The sequence below is a fragment of the Gnatocerus cornutus genome, chromosome 6 (assembly GCF_029298725.1).
Source record: "Gnatocerus cornutus isolate USDA-ARS CGAHR chromosome 6, icGnaCorn1.1, whole genome shotgun sequence".
Lineage (NCBI taxonomy): Eukaryota > Metazoa > Arthropoda > Insecta > Coleoptera > Tenebrionidae > Gnatocerus > Gnatocerus cornutus.
The window spans coordinates 6,670,182-6,693,909 of record NC_142238.1 but is presented as its reverse complement, the minus strand read 5'-3'; the positions used below and the strand labels follow the sequence as shown (position 1 = coordinate 6,693,909).

At 35.9% G+C, this 23,728-nt stretch overlaps 1 protein-coding gene across 1 annotated transcript; it reads right to left on the bottom strand.

The window, feature by feature from the left end:
* Positions 1 to 17,161: 17,161 nt before the first annotated feature.
* elB (zinc finger protein elbow B) lies at positions 17,162 to 19,362 on the bottom strand. Its single transcript, XM_088039542.1, has 2 exons — positions 18,988 to 19,362; positions 17,162 to 18,930 (listed from the first exon to the last, which is right to left on the bottom strand). The coding sequence occupies exons 1-2, from the start codon at positions 19,048 to 19,050 to the stop codon at positions 17,656 to 17,658; spliced, it is 1,338 nt and encodes a 445-aa protein (XP_087895668.1). The 5' UTR covers positions 19,051 to 19,362; the 3' UTR covers positions 17,162 to 17,655.
* Positions 19,363 to 23,728: the final 4,366 nt, after the last annotated feature.

Here is a 23,728-nt window from a genome sequence, read left to right as displayed (position 1 = left end):
ATTCAGTAAATCTCTAGATAGTTAACAATAAACAAAATAAAATCTAAAATGCTGTATCTACTCAAAGTCGATTTACAAAAATAATGTCTAATGATTAATGAACCACTATCTACTCAAAGTCGATTTACAAAAATAATGTCTGATGATTAATGAACCACTGATGGTTCAAAGGATAAAAATAAAATAATAAATGCAAAGAACATTTTATTTCAAATTCACTGAATCGGGTAGAATTGAATCGAGATTATTTTAAAACTATCTTTATAAATTGTTTAAAGTACAATTTGAAACATTTGACCAAGCGATATAAATTACACAAAGTACCATCGTAATTTTCGGTTCATACCCTATAAAACGAATATTTCTAGTTATTAGAGATTGTATTTATTAAAAATTAATTATCTAAAAATGTAGAACGTGCACTTTAAATAAGCAGCGATCTGATGTGCCGCGTCGCGCCGGATAAATTAATTTTTAATACACTCTGTTTATAAAATCACGATAAACTAAAAATAGTGTTTAGTAGAAAATGGAACAAAAAATACGATACTAGTTTTTGCAATTTTATATCGTTTGCCTAAAACTATGAGAACTATTTTCGTAATTCATTACTTTAAATTGGAAAAAATAATGGGAACTCAACAAATTGTATGTTCAAATATATTTTTAGTTTCCGTTTATTCTTGAAAGTTTATAAATAATAATAACAATCAAGGGCTGAAGTTTTGCTGCCCCGGCATGTCAAAATTCACAAAAATTGTAGACATGGTCTGCACAGTCATGGCTTCGGCGATTGTGAAATTTATCAGCGATTTCTGGTATGTCAGCTCTCTCGGTACATATAAATATTAAACATCAAATTTGTCTGGAATCCATTTCCGATTAATCAAAATCTGCATTGACAGACTTTGATGATAGAATGAAAATATGATGGTATGACCGCGATTAATTATCACACATCAAAGCTGCATTATATCGGTGTGTTTTTGACATTCAACCACTACGGCGATTGCATTGGAATCACCACATCAATATACTGCATTTAAATAATGGAATTTATTAATATAAAATAGACGGAGGCAATGCGTCCACGTTATAATCACTAAATCAGGCCGGGATCAATTTACAAACTACAAAACCGGAACTAACCCTATGTCCGGGAAACATGCATAATATATCATCGATGCTGAAGGGATGCGTCGCTGATTGGCTCGCTTTTTGTTTGCTTCATAGATGGTGATGCATGTAGAAGGGAAAATCGACATTGATTTTCTGGTTTTAGGAGTAAAATTAATGCAGAAAGATTTTTGAATTAATCGTTCTAATTTGCGTAATAAATCTCGTGTTAAAACTTGTGGCCATTCGTCAAAATTTCTTTGGCTCGTCGTGACCAACTGTCATTAATTATCAAATAATGATTTTGTGCGGTTTTGTAAACAGAATCGGGCAACTCATAAATACAGGAATGAGATTTTCTAAGGGTGAATTATATGGGGTGACGGGTAGTAATGGCAGGGTAGACATGACTTTGATAAATGGAGCTAAGTGTTTAATAGACTAATCGATATAATACTAGCGTGTGGTTTGAGTGGCAGCGCCAGTAATTATTGTCGGCCTTTTGGCTCCGACAAGCTGACGCGACCACCACGATTTCTTTGACGAAAATTTTAGCAGTGCGTAATTTCCCGTGGGTTCGAAATTATTAAGCGATAACCCGGCGTGATATTCCTTAATCCAGAACTTAAAATTATGAGCAAAGACGGTGGGCATATGCATATAGATGTTGTTATTATGTAAACAAAACGCTTAGGCGTGTGGGCAGCACACCTACACGAAACACGCCCCAAACCTTTAACCCCGACCAAAGATGCAATCCTGGATGTATTTGTCACGACGTGCGGTCGTGTAACGGCAATTTAAATGCAGATATGTCCTTAACACAATGCGTTTTCTAAGTGTTTACAAGGAACAATAAACAGATGCGGAGCCACCGTGTTTTGTATTCGCGACGTAAAGAGAATTTAAATAATGCATTACGAGCTTTTGGTTATTAAAGCATAATTTTGAAACTTAAAACTCGAAGTGGGCAAACCTGACATAACGTGTAATATATGTATTCAAATCCATCTTTTAACGGTGATTGAAAACTACCCGCTGATTTAGCAATACAATAAAAATAATAATGCCCTTCATAAATTTATTCAAAGAGGGTTCTTCGACACCCTTTATCGAACATAACGTGAAACATGCACCCTCCTCTCGTATTCAGCACGGCCTTCTAGATCAATTTCGAGCGATATATATTAAAAGAATTATTATTATGATGTATGTATTTTATTTTACTCACGCACCAAGCTAACTTATAATCGGCAATTCGAGCGACAGAGGCTGAATTGCGGTACCACATGCAATTATGGCTCATAAATCAGTTGACACAAATGGAGTTATATTAAGACTTTTATTAGTTACCCCGATAAAAGAAAGTTTTTTACCATGTCCGTGTGACAGACGTATTTAATTAAAACCCGACGTCGAAATTTTTATTACTTGAATTATGCCAGACTTTATCTTCAATTTGCACAATCGTAAAATAAATCATAGGAGTAGATAAGCGTAGGTGCCAGTGTGCGAAGAAAGCGACCGAGATTTTACGACGTGAAAAGAGTTATTACTTTTGCACATTATTTTTGTTAGGTACTCAGAGATACTAATGATAATAATTAATCATGATGAGCATCAATCATTTTGTTGTAAGAATAATTTTCCGAGGACGATTCTTTGTTGTTGAGTGAAGTGAGTCGATGCAGACAAATAAGCTAACCTTCACAATTAGGCAGTAAAAGATTGATAGGGCGATATTTCTTCAAGTTAAAAGATCGACGACCATTCGACGGGCAACAAAGGCGAATCGTAGCGGCGTTAATTTCATAGTCGTCAGGCGGCATTTCGATCTGGTTTCATGCAAAAAGCCGCCCCAGTCCTGTCACTCATCCGTCGTCGCCGACAATGACAATACAAACAAGAAGTTTTGAAAAGAAGGCCGTAATCCGCGTTTACAAATACTCGAGATAAATCACCCTAATCCAACCCAGCTATCATTAGGGCCCCTCATGGGCGACGCATGTTTATAACGCGTAGCGGATTACATGTTTTATTCGACAAAAGGACGGTAATACAATATCGGGCGGCAGATTTGAGCGGCGGAACAGCTTGTTGAATGCGAGTGTCAATGCGCAACATGCTGACAGGCGGACAAAGGAGCGGTTTTCCAGGGTGATGAACTAAGCACCTCGTGTAACCGCATCCTCATGAGCGGTCCTACCATCTGTAGGTCTCTCCGATTGGTAACAAGACCGATTTTTACTAACATGCAATCTTCTTTCAACGGGTTGACAATGCCACCGATCGTAATCTAATATGACAGCTTCCGACCGACCATGTTCGACGTAAGTGGAGCTGATTACCTGAGAATGGAAGAAAAGGTTGGGAGGGAATTGGCTGTGCTGACACTGGAGGACCTTGCAAACTTCCTTGTTGACAACCGGTCCCAGAATGCAAACAATATATCATCAGGATCTACTTTTTTTTGTGCGTGATTTCTTGCTTTTTGTGGTTTGATTAGGGCAGACGAGATAACGACGAACAGGATCGGACTCAGGATAATACGTTAAGAATTCATTTCTAGGCCAACGGTTTGTATTAATTATATTAACTTTTAATTCCAGTTAATTGAAGAAGGAGTCAACGATTAACAGTAATGATGCATTGCAATCTACTTTTAACGAGTTACATTATCAATCAATTCATTGGGAGCTGTCGGAAAGGCTTCAGTGCAAAAAAATTTAACGTAATTGACAGTGATAGATTTAGAATTATTCCACTGCATTTGGCTTCCAATTTCGGGAAAATGGTAGAGTTGACAATCATTTTTAGAACAAATTGAGCCACTTCAATGATAACATTACTCAACAAATTTTGTAGAATTGCCCCCTGATTCTGAATTTGAAGCCCGTTTTGCTCATCAACTCTATAATATATCATTAAAAAGGTAATTAAATAAGCTTCCCAAAGAACTATAGAAACTACCGGGAGAGTCAGTTTTGTCAAAATATGTGATAAAAACTGTTGAAAATTTTGAAAAACGAACAATTTTTAGAATTGAGAACTCCTAAATTGGTACCTACTTTTTTTTTGAATGTAATACGTCATAGTAAGGACTAAAATCATTGTTTTCTAACGCGGTGTTAAACACGTTATTTTCTCTCGTCATTTAGAAGTGACAGAGAATATGAAGAAATTAAAAAAAAACATTTGGTAAGTATACATACTACTTTCTAAGATTTTGTACAAATTTTAATTCGAATGAACACAAAATTGTAGTTTTTCAATAAATCTAGCTTCTCTAAGTGATTTCACTAGTCAGAATGAAAGATCATAGATAAGAAATTTACATTATTAAATTAAAACATTAAATTTAAATTATAAAACTGTTAAAAAATCATTTTTTTTTATATTTTAAATTAATTTGAACGCTTTTTTGTATTAATACATACATATATGTATGTACATATTTTTCTCGCCGCAGACGAATTTTTCGTAAAATTGATCATATTTTTATTGATTACTGCCACCAGTTTACCAGATTGCCCGAAAAAAAATTCAAGTAAAGATGCAAAAATATAGTTTTCAGTTGCATCCACCTACTCATTTTGTGTTAACTTTCCAACAGATTAGTTGTTGTAATTTGTAGTTAGTACCTAACTAATTGTGTTTTCTAAAAAAGTCTAAACAATTTCTTTCAAATATTTCCACCCTATAATTTTTTTTTATTCATAAGCAAACTAAGAACTCTTTATCATCAAGAAGTTTTTAAAAATGTGTTATTTGGTCTACATTCGCACTAAACTAATTTTAAAACTTAATATATTCTTAGAAATTACTATTTTGAAAGTAATGGCATTAATTTTTCAATAAGATCGTCAAAAATTACAAAAGTTTTTTTTTAATTCTGATTGTTTTTTGGCCTATAATTTCAGTCATTACAATGAAAAATCGATGTAATAATTTTTGAGCTATATGCAAAATTGCATGTAAAAATATACGTTGATATCTTGATAAGTACTAACCCTAGCGATTAGTTTTCTAGATCGTTGGAAAGCTTATTAATTTGGCTTTCCAAAACACTCGAGAAATTTCATAACTTTAAAAGTTTTCAAGAAAAACTCAGTAAAACAAATTTTTGTACAGTAGAACCAAAAAAGATAATTTTTCCCGAATATCTCTGAGTCTTGACCTGAGGGAGCAAAATACATTTAAGGCCATCCCACATTAGAAAGGACTTGCCACTTGTACTGTACATTTTTTTCCAAAATTTGTTGAGTAGTATAACATAAGTGAAAAAGATTTTCTATCGTCGTTAGTATTGACAAAATAGCCAACTGTTTATGCCACTAAAAACTAAACTCTGAAATTTTAGAGTGAATTTTTAATGTGCATCTTACTAGCTCAAAATATGACCTCCTTCAAATCTGCATCTGTTGTAATAAATTTATTATTAGCGAGAAGCAAATGAGGAAATAAGCTAATCATTTTTCAATTTTAAAAGTGAATAATAATTTTTCAGAACCCAAATAAAACTGTCGCCAGTAAACAAAACAAATTTATAGCGATATTTATATCATTTATGGGTCGCAGAAAATTCCTCGATAAATCACACTAATAACAATTTATTTTAATACAACTCTACTTCAGTAAATGAAGCAAACTTGCTACTATCAAGCTTTCTGTCAGTTCCGCTGAATGCTCAAAAATGTGTTCCAGCTACAGATAATAAATTACAAAGATTTCATATGGTTTGCGATTATAGTATGAACCTAAATAATTAATAATAGAAGTGGAACGGATCAATTTCAAAGATAATCGTGTTACACCGTAATATAGAATAGAATTCAGAAACGGTTCTGCGTCACTTCCCATTCGTTTATGTGAAACTTGAGAGCAATGTAGTTGTCCCGGACAATTGACTTTACATAGATAGCTATGTAATTTTTGTCGGGGAGCGTCGCGGTGTCACCGACGCCATCACCGTCGTGTATTACCAATCCGGTTGCAGGCTGTTCGTTACGGCTGATAGCAACAGGACGCAGTTTATTATGTTTGAATAATGAGTGAACGTTAATCACGACACCAGTGCTTGAACTATAAATATGCGCTTAACGCGTTTTATTATACTGTTTTGCATTGCTTCATATAAAACTTTCCCGCATGGCTGCTGATTTATGAGCATTATATCCGTGTAACATGTAATAAGAGCAATGCTATAAGGCGTTCTTACACGAGAAAAGATGGTTGTCAGTCTGGCGGCTGCCTACTGGTCGGTTCTTGTAATGTGTTGAAAATTGTCTGGAACCAGTTTCTTCCTTATTTATAACTTAATTGATATCTGTTATTAAATGTTTGCCTTTAACTAAAGTAGTTTTAATTATTGCGAATAATATAGATTACGGATGAAGAATGTGACACCCAGATGGGTAGGTACTTATAATTTTGCACTTTTGATTGCTACCCCCATATGCAATTAATTTATTACATCTGCTCGCTTGACTCGCGTCAAGATTTAGAGATTAAGCAAATTGACTTCTTTCATACAAAACAGGTGATGACTGATGAGCGTTAATAAAATCGTCCATCTTGTTAAATAACACTAATCAACAAATTTGGGAAAAAAATTGTACTGTACTGTATTCTTTTGCTCCATGCGATCCGGATTCAGAGAAATTATTGAATAATTTATCATGTTTTACTGTAAAAAATTTATTTTCTTCATTTTTCTTGAAAACTTACAAATTGCTCGACAGTGTTTTGGAAATTTTGGAAATTTAATAAACTTTCCAAGGACCTATAAAACTCATCTTTAGGATAAGTACTTAATATGATATTTTAAAAAAACTGATCTCATGTATCAAAATACAAGTTTTTATTTTCATATGCACTTTTGCATATAACACAAGAATTATTATTATTACATCAATTTTGATTGTAATGTATCATTGAAAAGACTGATATCTTGCCTTTTTTACCTCTTTTTTTATCTCTTATTGTTTAGAATTTACAGTATATTATGACAATAGTATATTATGAAACGCGTTTCATAATGAACATTTTGCCGCACGTTTTTAAGTATAAAGTAGTAAGTGCGGCAAAATGCATTATGAACAAGTATAATACGCTATTTTATCTATTTCGCCTTATTTTAAACGAAAAAACTTGATTTCGAAATCTAGGGAATTTTAGGGTAGTTGGCATTTGCAAAATGTTCGGGAAAAAATTCGAAGTAGCCAAATTCAATTTCAGTCAGTTTGACAGGTGTGACGTTTTGAGGTTACCGGAGCCCAAGGGAGCCAAGAGAGCGAAGATGTTGATCATGATCATGATGGTTCTCTTGCAACCAAACAGTTTTTCTCCGATGAATTATTAAGCCAAGTACAACAAGAAATAATAGTGTATTGATCGATTTATCATGGTTTTTCAAAACCAAAATCTAAATTGTCAACGTTGACGCCAGGTTGACGGTTTGTCTGCTGCAAACCTAAGAAAAATATAAGTTCCTGGAAATACTGGCACGGGATTGGTCCATTACGACACCAAAATAAGCTCAAACGCGTATCGAAATATCTTCATTATGAACGCGAAATAGAAAAAAAACATTGAAAAGTTCTTCAAAAATTAAAACTATTATTTTGGCGATTTCTTTAAAAAATCAGTGGCATTGCTTAAAAAATCTTAATTTCTAGCCACATATTGTATTTTAAAATCACTTTAATGCAAACGCAGCTTAGAATAATACATTTTAGCAAAGTTCTTGATGATAAAGAGTTTTTAGTTTGCTTATAGATCAAAAAAAAATAAAATGCAAAAGATAATAACTTGTATAACACCGCGTTAGCAGGCAAATATCTCAACCTTAATAATGACGTATTATAAAAAAAAACGAAGTGCCAATTTACATATAGAAGTTCTATGAAAAAAGTGTAAAAACAGTTCGTTTTTCGAAATTTTTATCAGTTTGTGTCAAATATCTTGGCAAAAACTAACTTGCTACTAAATAACTTGTTTGGCGACTTCTATACTTCATTGGAAAGCTTATTTAATTACCTTTCGAATGATGTAGTATAAAGTTTCATGATTTTGGCAGTTGTTCAGCAAAACTGATAAAATATTTAATTTAATGCAGCAAAACGGGCTTCGGATTTAGAATCAGGTGGCAAATTCACTTTTATAATTTACTTTCCACTGCTCCAGTATCCAAATTTTGTCCAAAATGTGTTGACTAGTGTAAATAAAGTAAAGCCAAATTAAGTGTAACTAAACAAACGGATGCGTACCAACAAATTTCATAATGCGCAAGCGCACAAATTAGATGTTCGCTGGTTTTAGCTGTGGCAGTGGCGTCGTATCAATTGGATTCTGAGCAATTAACGCTAGTTTGATGTTTTACTCGCTTTTAGTAATGATATCGTCAAATCACAACTTATAATTATTTAACGCCAATGTTCTATGCGCGTGTTTGGCTACTCTACAGCTGGATGGATTATAGTAAATAAATAGGATAGCAGCTTTCAAAGCGCTATAAATCCGCCTCTGCCCCAATTAAAAAAGTATCCCAACAGGGTACCTCAAAACAGTTTTATTCGCTCCAACAATATCGAACCATGCGATATCGTGTTTAGGAGCAGATTAACATTGCGAGTGTGGCAATTATAGGGATATATTCCGGAGCCGTTATTATCTTCGTAATAGCGCCAAGCCACAGCTTGGCCTTGCAGACAGGCGGCAGTTGGGGTAGTGGTTAACCGTTGAAACCGCAGACAAGCAATGATTATTATCAGAGCACTATTGTACGTGCTGATACTATCGATGATCTTCACGCTCGGCTTGCAATTGCTGTGACGTTTGTCGCGCTACGTTCACCGCTGATTGTTAACGCGACTTTAAATATCACTTTCAAATCGAATTTTCCCAAACAAGTACATTCGGTAAAAACAGATTTAAAAGCCATTATGGTGCAACAAATCGAAGGCTGAAAGAGCAAAGTTTCGGATACTTTGGATTGGTTAGATATAGATCTTTATCGAAGCAAGGTTAGTTTAAGGGTGATTAGTTGTCTGTTATAATTAGAAAACATGGCGGTTGCAAAATCTGATCCTCCAAGAAAATTATGTTTTGGTCCAATGTTACTCCAGTGCGTTTTGATTAAGTTTCCCATAAGTCCATGGGCGATACAATGTCATTATATACCACAATTTATTTTAACTCTATTGATATAATTTTTCATTTCAAATTAACTACAACGTTAAAAATCATGTTGTATTTGTAATTAAACGCTGGAAATTCATGGTGGTTTAATTTAATTGAGCTCTTTTTATTATATACCTTTCATCCATGAAATAATGCCATTGTTGTACAAAGCTAAAACAATTTACCAGCAAGAAACATTTTCGTTTGTATAAAAATCAATTGAAACTTAATTAAAAAAAACACCATATCAAAAATAATCTCACGTTTGATATAATTTTGATACGTAAATCTATCAAGTTCTTTAGTTAAATCAAAGAGATTGTCTAAAACATTGTATGGGTTATTTAACATGTAAACTTATAGAAAAATAATCTAATTTTGATTTTCATTTACAACCATCTGTGAGGGCCGTAACGTAGCTCTTGAAAGAATAAAAGCCATCATCCGGGCGTAGAAAATGAAAAATGTGTATGTGACTGTTCGAAGACGGCTTTCAGCTTTCTAATTACGGACTACAAATCTTAACCGCGACACCTGTCACGTTCAAGCGGGGGAGAAATGTGAATCTTAAATTGGATTTTTCCTTCTCAATTCTAAATAGCTTCCTATTTCCTCAGAACAATTATTTTAAAAGGCGTCACATTTTCGCTTCCTGAGCAAAAGATGATTTTTTGTTCTGGTGGTCTCATGAATGTAATTATTACTTATCGGATTATGGGGTAACGAAAAATAACGATTACTTTGTACTGAAAATATTCTATCGCTGTTATCGGCCTCGACGGTATAGTTAACTTTACGTGGAGTAACACTATAGTGTTGATATACCTGAAATACGGTCCTAATATCAGGAGATCGCACTGTTCCACTGCCACTCGAGGGAGCAATCCACCGCACCACCCCTTGACATACAGCGTGGAAAATGGAATACGTATCCAGGTCTCACATCTTGAGGATACAGGACAAGTGGGTAATACGATAATTTAAATATTTTCGGTTTGATAAAGATGTATTTCAATATTGCCAAAAATGGAGATCACATTCTTTTCCTACGACAACACACAACACAGTTAAATGACTCCGAAAGTTGCCGATTTGGGACATCCATTTACGAAAGTAAAAGTCACTAGTGTGATATGAATATTTCCGCACAGATCTGTCAAAATTGACAGTCATTTTGAAATACAAATGTAACTCTATTTTGGTCTATATGTAGACGATTCACTGTAAAACAACATATAATAGTAAAAATAAATTAGTTATAATGCATTCACGATCTTTTTAGACCAGAATAGGCCATGTTTTTTTTTTCTTTTTGTTGGCTACTATGACTGACATACGTAGTTTTTTTACTGCCACATCTGACATGTGTCTTTCATGCATGCTAGTTTGCCACTTTTCTGATACCAGAAAAATCGTGTTTCTTTTTTAATCATGGAAGTAACAGTTTAAAGGTATAACCTTCAAACTATTACAAAAAATGCTTAAAGCAATTTTGTTTTCAAACAAAATTTGCCTTTAAGAAGTGCTACTTGTAGTTTCGAAAAGATCGGCCTGATTGAAGACTGGAACAAATGAGCTGAAGTGTTACAAATATATTCTCTGTTACGTACAAATTCCCGTAGATGGTTGTTTTCAAAATATTTTTTAGGTTTCCAAAGTTCTGGTCACCAAAGATGAAAACTTTTGTCTGATACTTATGCAAGGAGAACAACACTTTTCAAAATTATTAAGTCGATGGGTTACAAAACAGAGAAGTGAACGATCACAAGACTTTATGTAAACAAAAACAATTCGAATTCTAAATTCCTGCAATTTTTAGTTAACGAAATTCGCCCAATTTCGCTTTTAGTTTGAGAACCCATAACATAAAACCCTCGGTCAAATGCTAATTCGATCAAACAAACTTTTTTAAGGTTTTATGACTAGATTCCAGACCTGTTGGTGTGCCTAATTGCGGCTTGGCAGAAGTGTTTCTTAAGGATGGTAAACTTTTTGCCCATGGAATGAATGTATAATACCAGCAGTAATATTTGCCATTATGATCACTGATTAGTATTGCATTTGTTGAAAAATAATTCCTAAATTTTAGATAAAAATTCAATAAAATTATCAAGTTCTAAACATTCGGTTAAATCTGGCAACAGAGGAATGGTTTCAGACACAATTTATAACCAAAAATGTCAGTCATTTTCTTTGGCTCACTAAGGTTAACTACCAACCAAGTTACTAGATTTCCATGACTTGCTGCGGTCTAAAAAGATCGTGAATGAATGCATTCATTTATAATGGATAAAGTCCGTTTTTTTATTAAAAAACCACCAACACCGCACTCTCCCAGCACTTTACAACCGGCAACATCGTTGATGGTGACTTTTTGGTGATAAAATCAAATAGGTTAGCTGCCTAATTGACAATTTGATTACACAAAACGGCCTTTCAAACTGTGCCGAGTCTTTCCACTAATAAATCATTTGATTTGCAATCCATCAGGCTGTAAAAGAAACGTTTTTAACGGAAACCACTGCCTCATTTTCAGAAATGTCAAAAATTTTACAACTTTTTTCTTACCAAAAATCTCCCTAGGCAACGTTGCCGGTTGTAATGCAAAGGAAGATTGCGGTGTTGGTGTTTTTAAAAAAAAAGAACGGGCTTTAGGTCTTTCCTGATAGTCATTTTTGACAGGTCTGTGCGGATATATTCATCACACTAGTGACTTTTATTTTCGTAAATGGATGTATGAAAACATCAACCATCTAACTATCTAACTATGTGGAAAACGTCACTTTTATATGAGGTCGTAGAAAAATGACATTTAGAATAGATAAGAAATTAACTATTGTCAAGACTTATGGTTTCTTCTTGATAATGAGTGGTCGTAGGAAAAATAGTGTACATAACTTTCCGTACTTGTTGTGTAAATATCTAATTCACGAGCAACGAAATCTCAAAAGTTAAAACTATGTACTCTACTTGGTATTAATAATTTAGTGTCACGTGCCTAAGCAAGGTCTACACATAAAAATAAATAAAACTGTAATAAATAACGTAATGCTGACGGGTATGCATTATGTATATTAAAGGTATACCCAGATAAAATATTTCCCTATCGCAATGATTGATGTTCTTGACTGTTTACTTAAACTTATTTCAAATAGTTAAGATATTTTCATGTTACGATTTAATTAACTTTATGCATCACGAAAGGTATGTTGTAATGTGCCGTTAATAATTTTATTTTTTGTATTCTTTAACATAAGCAATAAAGTAAAAATTCGTGGCGTAATCAAAGCAAAGTGCGTTGAAGAATTTGAAGATTTGGAAGAACTTCAGGGATTTAACTCTGAATCTAAAAAAATGGAATTTCTGAAGAAAAAAGAAAAATGTGAAAATATTACCACCAATCTTTCAGTCCAGAAGAAATATAAAGACTAGAAAATCTAGAAATTTTTGAGGTCGAGAAATCCAAAGATTCCAGATAAATTCAGAAAAAGCTTTAACACTATTCTTGCACAATAATTATTATGATGTTCTATTGAATTACAATAAACTAAATAAATCTTGTTGCTGCAACATTTAACAAATGTATGCCAGTTGACTTATATTTATTAAAAACTCCATTAAGTATATCAATAAGTTGAAATAATTTTGTTTGGGCGATTCTGATCGTTTAGGATCATTTATAGTTTACGATGACACCCATATATCATGTCTACAAATAATGTATTATTCAGATAAACCCTGGCTTTTAATTACTGATATATATGTATGTCCAATCGATATGGTAAATAATTAATAATCATGTTTTTGCATCATTGTATATTTTATACAGATATAAACACCAATAAATAACATTTAATTAGGAGTTAAAATTTATGGTTGAATAATTTAAATGTAATTAATTTATAGAATCTGCAAAAAAACTCGTCGGTCATAAATCAAATTCCGTCATGGTGATTGCATGACGGATACGTCGAAAGAATAAATCAAAACCGTCTGGACCTGATAAATTCACTAATAATGAACATAGACCATCGAGATAAAAATTTGCGCCTTGAGTTGTCGTTGAAAAATCACAAATTGCGCCTAATTGCTAGTCATCAGCATGGTCGTTGTGATGGTTTCGATCGACAGTCGATGGGTTTAAACCTGTAACTTGTTCGTCCCCGATATATGTTCAAAATCGCGACACTATAATTTCGTGGGCAGCTAAGCTGTGATTTTAGAAAATGGCTCCGGAGGGAAATACTAGTGATTTCTTCGTATACCCTGTGATTTGAAGGATATTGGCGGTCGGCAACAAGATGTAATAAAAATGCCGCAAAGGACCGAGCCACTTTGCCAGCTCCAGAAACACATTAAATAACTGCAACTTCTGATTTTCTTGTTATAACTTTTATACGACGAAACTATATGGCAGGGTTGTATTTTATAGGTTGACCGCTTATCCGCGAGTTGTTCATAAAACTAAATTATGGCCGCAACGATCGTAATTCGTTTTTAATTTTTCGCCACGAATCGAAACGACGGAAACCGCTTGGCTTGACTTATATACCTATCAAGCCTCACATATAATTAAGGAAAGTGGTTAAAAATTTGTTACAAAATTATGGTAATAATAACTTTATAATAGACTACAACCGCCTTACTCTCCACGGTTTTAATATTGTCCTGGAGCGCTTTCAAATTTGCGATTTTTAAATTACGACAATAATATACAGTCTCTACAAAACAAACAGTGAAACCGTATGCAAATGTTGCTATTTATATTATAATTAAAAATGGTAAGCAAACAGAGAGAGCTATAGCATCGTTTTAGTTCTTTGTTTGCGCTTCATTTCGATTTGTTGATTTATTGTTGAAGAATAACACTAAATATTGGCTTTATTGCAAGATTTATCGATATAAAAATTGAGTCAAAATAATATATCATTTAAACAAAAACTGAAAGATATCCAGGCTAAAAATAAAAAGACATGTTATCCAATCCAATATGAACTTGCAACACCAATAAGTGGCTCGTGTGCACTTCCTATTTTTTCAACATGACTCCAAACAATTTTCATAAAACGTATCGTTATCTGAACTTGACCCCTCTTCTCTTTCTTCCCACTTTCAATACCCTTGACATTTGCAAAACTTAATCCACTCAACACTCATCAAACGAGTCTACTTCCCTGTTTCCACTTTTTACGATGACAACTTGGAATATATTTTCCTATAAATGCGTTTTTTGATGTTAAATCTACACTTATCCATGTCTGCTTTACGGTAACAATATTTAAATTTGTACCATAAATTCAGAAGCGTTCATTTCCAGAGTGTGTATTTCAAATCTATGCATTGACAAAATGACAGGCTATTTCCTTTGAATCTTCGGAATGTGATCGTTAGTGCGTAAATGCACTTGTTGTTATTACAAATGTGATTCACATTCAAATGCTTAATCGTTAATACCACCAACGTGCCCGCTGTGTAGATGTTAATCTTGTCACAAGAGATTTATTGCTGAGGAATGGTAGGTACTTTGTCGTTGGCCAAACTTCGTAAAAAGTAAAAAAACGTGTTTCCATTCGGATGATTCTACTTTTCTAGGCATCAATAGTGACAAGCTTGGAACGCCTTCAGATTTGGATATCTGTTGTTTTGGACGATTGTCCAAAGGCTCAAGGTAAAAATACTACCTGCCCTTCAAAAATGTGTCGATTATCTCCCCATAATGGCAGTAATAACATAGACACTAAAACGACGCTGTCAAAGATGTTTTAACCCATTGTGTATAAAGAAAAAGTAATCACAATTTTCAAAATAGTTCTTCGAAACGTTTACTGGATGGCACACGGACAAAGAAGTGACAACAAGCGGCAAGTAATCAGGAATTACAATATTTACGTTTTCAAAATAATTGTCAAAAAGTCGCAACAAACCAAAGAATTATAAAGGATACAAAAAGCGAAATAAGCAGTTTAAGAAGAAAAATAATTTTAGTTTCGAATATTAACAAAATTTCCAAGATTCCAAAAATACAAAACTTGCTAAGCATATTTTTGTAAATTTTAAGTCGGGAATAAAAAAAAAAACGTGGAATCTGAAGGAGAGCACATTTTTGCTGCCTCTTCAGATACTTTATCGCTGGTTTTCCGCTCTTTATTTAAAATATTATATATAACCCAAGGCAGTGCAGTCTTACTTTTTATTCCATAGGTGGAGTTGGGTTGTCGAGACACGCAGAGTCGTGTAATGAAAGAGGGCTACATTGCCGAAGGATATTTTTTTTCGAAATCGTGCTGAATACAAACAATAATTTTGAAAACATTTACTTTTAATTCAGTAGATCGAGAGCCATATTTCGTCACTTTTTTGCTTTTATTATTTAATCCTTAAAGTTGTTTTTAGGTGCATGAAACTTTTAATTTCCAAACAGAATGAAAACTGTCATAAAGTTAGCAGATAGTGGGTCGCAATAAAAACCGTGAAGGCAAGGAAAACCCTGCAATGCGTTATTAATATCAAAATGACACCGCTGGCTACCACCTTATCATCCTGATTATAATAAATGTGAGAACAGTTTCAATTGAACAGCATTAGAGAATAGCTCGGGGAATACATCAAAGTCTTCCCTGCTGACAATACAATCTATTAATCCTTGTCATGAACGACCGCTGCTAATTTATTATCACCGTCCTTGTCTCGTACACTGTTCCATTCCCAACTACTGAATTGAAAACAACATTAACAAAACATGATAAACATCAATCAATTTAGCTATAATAGAAACAATAAATAAGAACTATTAATTTCGCTTCTTCATCGATTTATTAAATTTTGCGAAATGGCGATTCGTTCTTACTTTGACTGATCATTCAATTAAATAGAACTCGACCAAAACAAACAATTGGCGCTAAGAAGGGCCTACGGCGCCAACTCGGACCGTGTTATTAAATGCCGTCTAGGCGTCGCCGCCAAATTGTAGTGATTTGTGATGGCTACAATGGTTGTGGTGCTAATGGTATACTTAGGATAAATACATATTCTGATCATCCCAACCTCCAAATTATAACTCATCAAATTAACGAGCGGAGTTCGATTTTACTGCCGTGGGTATGATGTAAAGTTGGTTGCATATAGTTTCGATCGAGTCGTCATTTCTTCGATTTGCAGAGTGGCGTGCCACTAGTTTAATGGACTGTGTATTTCTCCGGAACCTCATCTTGCATGAGACGTTTTTAGAACGGTCGTAATGAGGCTTTCGCACTTAATTTATTTCTGTTGGGTGTAACCCATGAATCGGAGGTAATAACTTTTAAGAAAAGTTATAACGATTGATAATTTATGCGACGATAAAAACGATAAAATACGACGACATCTAACCTTTGCTTGAAATTAACTATATAGAAAGTTCTAAAATAAATCTCGTTGCTAGTAGCTTAAGTAGTTATAGACTAATAGAAATGCCAACTTGAATAGAAATAAATTACCTTAATGTATGGTAAACATTCATATATGTAAGCGTAAGAATCATAAATATGTCACTACTGTTGTCAAGTAAATGCCGATTAATGTGTTCTTGGGAAACTTGAAAGATTGTCACTCGTGTTTGCTACACGTCGATCCGGTAGATTGGCGATGAACGAGTGCGAGAGTGACGGAAATCAATTTTGTGGAACAACTCTGAAGGATTTCGTCAACAGCTGCGGTGGCTGATCTATTCTAGGATTAGATAGATGGCTCTAGCGGGTCGTTATTTTGTCCCAATTATTTTTGTTTTATGGTCGATGAAATGTTAAATTATTGCCCGTGCTCTTGGAAAAAATCCCAAGCATTTTGATTTTTTCTTCGGCTCGTCGTTATTGAGAAATAAAAATACTTTCAGATTTCAGCAATTTACTCTTTTAAAATAAAGAAATAAAATAACACATTTTAAAAATCGTTAACAATAAAACATTTCTTGGAGAAAAAATTTAAAAAGTACACAATAATGATATGAGTAAGAACAATTTGTACAATAATTATCGTACTTATATAGACGACGAAACATACAGGCATTTAGAAAAAAGTCAAAAATCGTATGCCAGAGTATACAATCGTGACGTCAGTGGTCGTGCTAACATTGCAATAAATAAACTGAGATCTGTACATAAATTTACAATCATTCGGGGAGTCCCGGTGAATATTTACAAAACGAATCCAGCTTACGAAATGTACATATTAAAAATAATATCACACAGTCACGTCCACACAGAAACACACTTCCGAGACAAAATAATCCTCAGACCATCAGGTAATCTTGTGCGACTAGTCGAAAAAAAGTCAATCGTCATAATAACACAGCTTGAGAATTTGGCTTGGAATCGGGTTGTTTTAGGGGTGCATGCCGGGAGCCGCTCCCAGACGAGGTCCGTACAGCGAGTAAGGCGACAGATAAGGTGGCAGTCCGGGATGGCTCAATGGAAATCCCGACAATGAGGAACTCAACGAGGGCGGCAACAAGGACGGTTTACTATACGGATGATACCTGGCGGTGGCCAAAGGACTCAGGGGCGGCGTCGGATACGTCCTGTGCAACAACGGGTGTGTGGGCGGTAAACTTGAAGAACTTAACATCGACAAAGCCGCAGAACTTTCGGACACGGCTACACTAGTATGAGTCCTCAAATGTGATAACAACTCTTCGGAACTCGAGAACCTTTTGCCGCAGTATGCGGCGTCTCCTGATATCCAGTTGCAGACGTAGGGCAAGTGTGAAGCAGCCGCCAGCGCTGCTAATTGTGCATGAGCGTAGGCGGCAGCAGCCGGACTGTGCCCCAGATAACTTGTAGAAGTCGGCGGTTTATTGTGATCGCATTGGGTGCAACCTGCCGGACACGTGGCCGAACTCTTTACGTTCCCTAGGAGATGAGAGCTGACGCCACAACCAGTGCAATAAGGATCTCTGCAAACTGATGACAAAGATTCTGCTGCCTTCATCCGTCCGTAGTTGAGGTAGGGATTCAGACCTCCAGCTTTCAAAGCGTGGTGTTGCGACATTAAGCTGCTGGTCATCAAGTCCATGGGCAATGGGAATCCAGCACCGGGATACCCAGGGAGGAAAGCTGACGACACAGGAACACCAGGTTTGAACGTACCCAATGGCAAGTCTTTGATGGCCGGATCCGACGACGATGTCAAAATATTCGGTGTGAAAGCCGTCTTCGCCGAAGATGATACGGGAGTCAAAGGACTACTTCTTTCACTTGATTTAGAATTGTGTTCGGCGGCTGCACCTTCACTTGGAGTTTTGCGTTCAGAAGCGGAGGGAGACGCACGCGGAGAAGTCGCGCTTTGATTGCTTGCACATCTTCCATTCGCAGAACTCGAGAGTGTGCTTTTTGACGTCGACGGAGTTCGAACGCGACTTCCAGTGGATGCAGAACTTGATCGTTCTTCCGGAGAACGCGATTTTTCTCTAGGTAGCCCATTATTTGTTGGTTTATGATGCGAATCACTCGCGGTCGACGATTTGTCTTTCGAAGTGTCTAACTTACTCGACTTGCTCGACTTTTCCGCACTTTGGAGAAGTTTGGAGTTGGGGGTATCCGCTCCAATCTGGCTACACGTCTGAGCGAGGAGAGCCAAAGGACTCTTTTTCGCATCCAACTATAAAGAAATCCAAAATTTAAAATCGACTTCGTCGGAATTGTTGTCGAAACTTACCGTTGTAGGCAAAGGTGTCAAATATTCGGGTCTAAGATACTGATTACTCGGTGAACTCAACATGTTTATAATTCAACACTGTTTCACGCCCACTTTATAACAAAGAACGAACTTAGAATTCGGATGGCTAATGCCATTCAGTAAACAACACTCGCACGTAACTCTAAACTTGAACGTACTCTCTCTTCGAGGTCTGGAGCATGACTGACGCTCGGCTGGCCATGCGACAGGCGCTCTCTCACCGAAGATGACGTCACGCGTCCCTCCATCCCCCACTTCTGTGTGAGCTTTGACACCCTCGACCACAGATCACCATGTTATTGCTTCTTCTGTTTACTTGTCGACACTCTTTACTCCGTGTGACTCCCCCGTTCTTCATCAACACCAGTTTAGCAAGTCGTGCAACAAATTCGAACGTAATTTGAAGCAACGTCGATACTCCGCTTTAAAAACAAGAGCGCTGCTTTTTACCTTGTTTATGTGGTTTAATAAGCACTTTACCTTTATGGTAGAATGTAATTATAGGCAAGTTTATAAAAAATGGAGCTTTAAACATATGCACTTTGGTGCGAGTTTTTTTTTAATAATTTCCTTGCGCAGTCAATTCGTTTTGGTGACTCGTTAATTGCAGTTTCAGTGTCAAGATTTATTATTCGTTTCTCGAAAATGAGTTAATTGTCCTTATTAGAGCCTTAACGAGAGCTTGGTGAATATTCATCAAAAAATTAACATTACATTTACTTAATTTTGTAATTATTATTAACAAATAATGATTTATAGCCAATTAGCATGGTGTTTTTTCTCAGACACCTACATAAATTACTGGATTCCGCAAGAAATTCGATAAAATCTCATAAGTTTTTCAAGTAAAAGATTATATCCTTGCTTTCAATTGTTGATGAGTAGTTATTAATTGTATTATCAGTGCAAGAATGGGTGCGAATGCTATACAAAAATTTATCTTCGGTCTATTTTAGTAGTCCATTGAAGCTTGTTGAAAATAATAAGTAATAAAATATTTAACTATGGAAACTGACTATTAGTTGGTTTGATTAATTTATGTGTGCAGGCTTGTAGAAAGTCCACGTAGCACATTAAAGTCATTAATTATTAAGTGTACCAGTAAAACGACACATCGTTGCGTATAAATAAATATTGATATCCATAAATAGATATCAGCATGCATAATTTATTTTGGGGATGCAGAGGTTTATAATATGGGAAGTTTGTGCTGCAGCTTGTTATTATGAGTGTTTTCCCCACTGCAGGACTGACGCCACTGTTTTCTTTATCCATACGTGTCAGAGCGAACAAAAATCGATTCCTCATTAATAATTATTATTACCGCTTCAGAATTGGACGTGCTTTTTCCTCTAATTTGACAAACTTGTAATGATGATTATTATCGTTTGACAGTCTTTATGTTCGGTATCGATCGTTGAAATTTAAAAAGGCTCCTCGTTGACCACAGTGTGAGTAAATTTGGATCTTTGTGAGTCTCCGTTCCATTTATAGTGTACGTCGGGAGCGGCGTAAATGCCATTTGGTAGAATTTAGAAAAGCACTTACTGTGCGAGCTATCAAATGAGCCGAGCATAATTTATGTCAGCCAAGCCGTATCTTTATGGCTTGTGGTGATATACAGTTCTCGGAAGTCCACGTGGTGTTAAAACTGGAGATCAACATAAACTGTTCCAAACAAATCGCTGGGGTAAACGAAACTCCTTTTAGTCACGCATTTTTGAAAACAAACAGTTCACCGCCAAAGAACAGCTGTCTGCATTCACTCAGGAAAAATCTACCATGAATATATCTGACGTCCAATCGGGGCAAGATGTACGACCTTGGTTGGACGTGCCTCTGCCATAATGTGTATGTTGCGTTAATAATTCAGTCAGGACGATATCATGTCGGCTTTGTACACATGTTGAGTCATTAGCAGAGTCTGTACATCAACGACTGCCATCATAAACACGTCATCGATACGAGCGCTGACGGTCGTTAGAGCGCTACCATCGTCGAAGGAATACACTGTGGGGAAAAAATACGTTTCACCTAGCTCCTGTCTTATTTTAACCGACTGCCGAGAGATACCATGAAATATTTATTACCGATCTAGAGTAGTGGTGGCTCGTAACCAAACTGCAGATTCACATTCCTGATCGAACTTCTGGGGCCAACTTCGTAATTTCCGGATATTTGTCCAGGTCTAATATCTGGTTCCTGATCGAAACCTCTAGTATTATTCTAGGCGATTTATTAACTAGTAGAAGTTTTATTTCCGGCAGGAAACAAAGCATCCCACTTAATTTCACAAAAGAGGAGTGAAGAACCGATGGAAATGGAGAGATTTTTTATTTTTGTTCAAATTTCATGTCCAAATTCGAGGAGTTCAAGATTAAAATTTGCAATTTTTAGTTGATTTTCAGATACTGACCAGCAGGATTAGCACGAGTTTCTTTCTTTTAGTCCCATTGAAGTCTCTCTTTGATTTGTTTTTCCAGTTAGGTAGTAAACGAGTTCACCATCAACATTTACGTAAATTAAATTCTGGACTCCATTTTCGCTTTGCTCATTAATAGGTATGTTCGAAAAACCGTATCAAATCTTTTAATGCGTGGCCGTAGAAATAAAGTAATATTAGTGAAAAAAATATCAGCGTTGAAACACGAAAAAGCTTTGTGAAGAATGTTTCTCTGGCAGCCGGTTAAATAAAGATAATGTCTCTTTGGGCACATGTGACAGAGTGCTGCAGTGAATCATCTCGCATTAGAAGCAGTCGCTCCTTCACGCAATAATGTCGACATAAAGCCAGCGTCTTCGTCAACCACGCAGCCGGATCAGGGTTGAACATGCGAATTGATATATGGTCCAACATGGGTGCAACACAGCGAGATGGGATATAATTCTTCCGTATCCATTTTTCTAAAGGCTGTAAATCAATCGAACCTTTGCAAACACAATGAGTGTCGTGAACGGGGGCCTCGGTCACCCTGCTGGTTCTGAATTACACGCAAAATTGCACACAGTACCTTATTTTCCAACGACATCATGACGTGAAAAATGCCGTGGCATCCCGTGGAGGGTATGTGACGTAAATTAATGTGACAGGTCAACCTCCTCCTCTTTTTCAGACAGCTGTGCCCTGGTAATGTCCGGTTTGTCACTTGGACCGTTCTTTTGACTGTCCAGCGGTGCGACTAATCCGAAAATACATTAATATTAGTTATGGTCTGCGTGAATGCTCCTAATGATATATTACAGGATGAGGCCCTTTCAGGCAACGTCTCTAACACAATGAGCTTTTACCCCGCACCAATAGACCGTTGTAATAAACTGTCAGAGTCGATAGTCATCGCTCACTTTCCATTAAATGCCCTCATTATACACTTTTGCTTTGCAAAACTACAAAATCCATTGTACTCACTCAACAATCGCTTGTCGATTTTTTCTTACCACACATCAAGATTTTGTAAAATACACTTTCAATTAGTACCTTGCTTTGCCACCAGGGAAATTCTGCAATGGGAATTTTTATCAGCACCTTTAATGGTGCTAATTTACTTAAAACTACACAAAAACTTTTTATTCAAGTCACGTGTACGCTTGAGGTCACTGCAGAAATTGCTAATTAAAATCACGTGAAAACCAGGTTACGGATCAACAAAAAGCCATCATAGTGTAACTGATGATAATTAGTGTTAACAAATGTGCCGACAAATTACTTTGGAAAAAAATTACATGAACAAGAGCTGATGTGTCAGCGAATTAACTTGTCGTTTCCATAAAATTTATTATTTTTCAATGAAGTTGGTTAGAGAAGAACTTGAATGTACGTTCCCTTAGACAAAAAGAGTTTAAAATGGCCGAGCTATAGCAGAGGGTTGTGAGTTCTGTAAAACTCTCACCGTGTTGTTAGATAATAAATACCCAGACATACTTTATAGCACCCCAATAAATAAGCCGGTTATTCTATTATGAACCGCAACAGAATGGCTGTCTGAATCTTCTCTCTCGGCATTGTCGTTTCGCTTGTGCGAACATCCATAATGCGAGAGACAAATACCAAGTGCGTTTGTTAAAAACGTTCGTCTATCCATCGATTACACAAACTGTCAGAAGACGACATCGTCATCGACGCAGGAAAATCCATCATGCCTCCCTATAATTTGTGGCGACAGGTCGATCCCGTCGAAGATGATGTATCTGCACCCCCGCCCCAATCAATCTTCATTGCTGGCGGCAAAGGTAATCCGGCAAATGCTGCACAATCCAACATAATGACCGGCGCAGACCAGTTATGTGGCCTTTTGTCACCAGAGCCTTTATTGTCGCAGCTGTCATTGAAACCTCCACGAAATCCGCTCCTGTTTATTCACGTGGGGCACGATAAATTATATCGAAATTCGATATAAAAAAAACTGGCGGTGGATGGTGTTGCATTGACCTTAGCCTAGCCGTCGGCTTTTACCGGGACCCATTACTATTTTATTGTGGTAATAAAAGCTCTTAGTCACAATTTATGTCGGACATATACTGCACTTCACATTCTCGCACAGCCTTAAAATGTTTACGAGTAAAATATTTGACAATTCTTATTACGTTCGGGCATTGAGGCTAGAGACGCCTATGTAAACCCAGCTTGGCCTTAATCTGAATATATGATCGTCCTTATTGTCCCAACCCGACTACCGGGAGAAACGCTTAACCCTCGTCTTGGTTCTGATTTACTCTACGACAA

What these genes read in the sequence shown, in the direction of transcription:
- elB (XM_088039542.1), bottom strand. Translation starts at nt 19,050, where the DNA reads ATGTTGAGTTCACCGAGTAATCAGTATCTTAGACCCGAATATTTGACA. An exon ending in TGACACCTTTGCCTACAACG is followed by an intron (nt 18,931 to 18,987) that starts GTAAGTTTCGAC and finishes ATTTCTTTATAG; the next exon opens with TTGGATGCGAAAAAGAGTCC.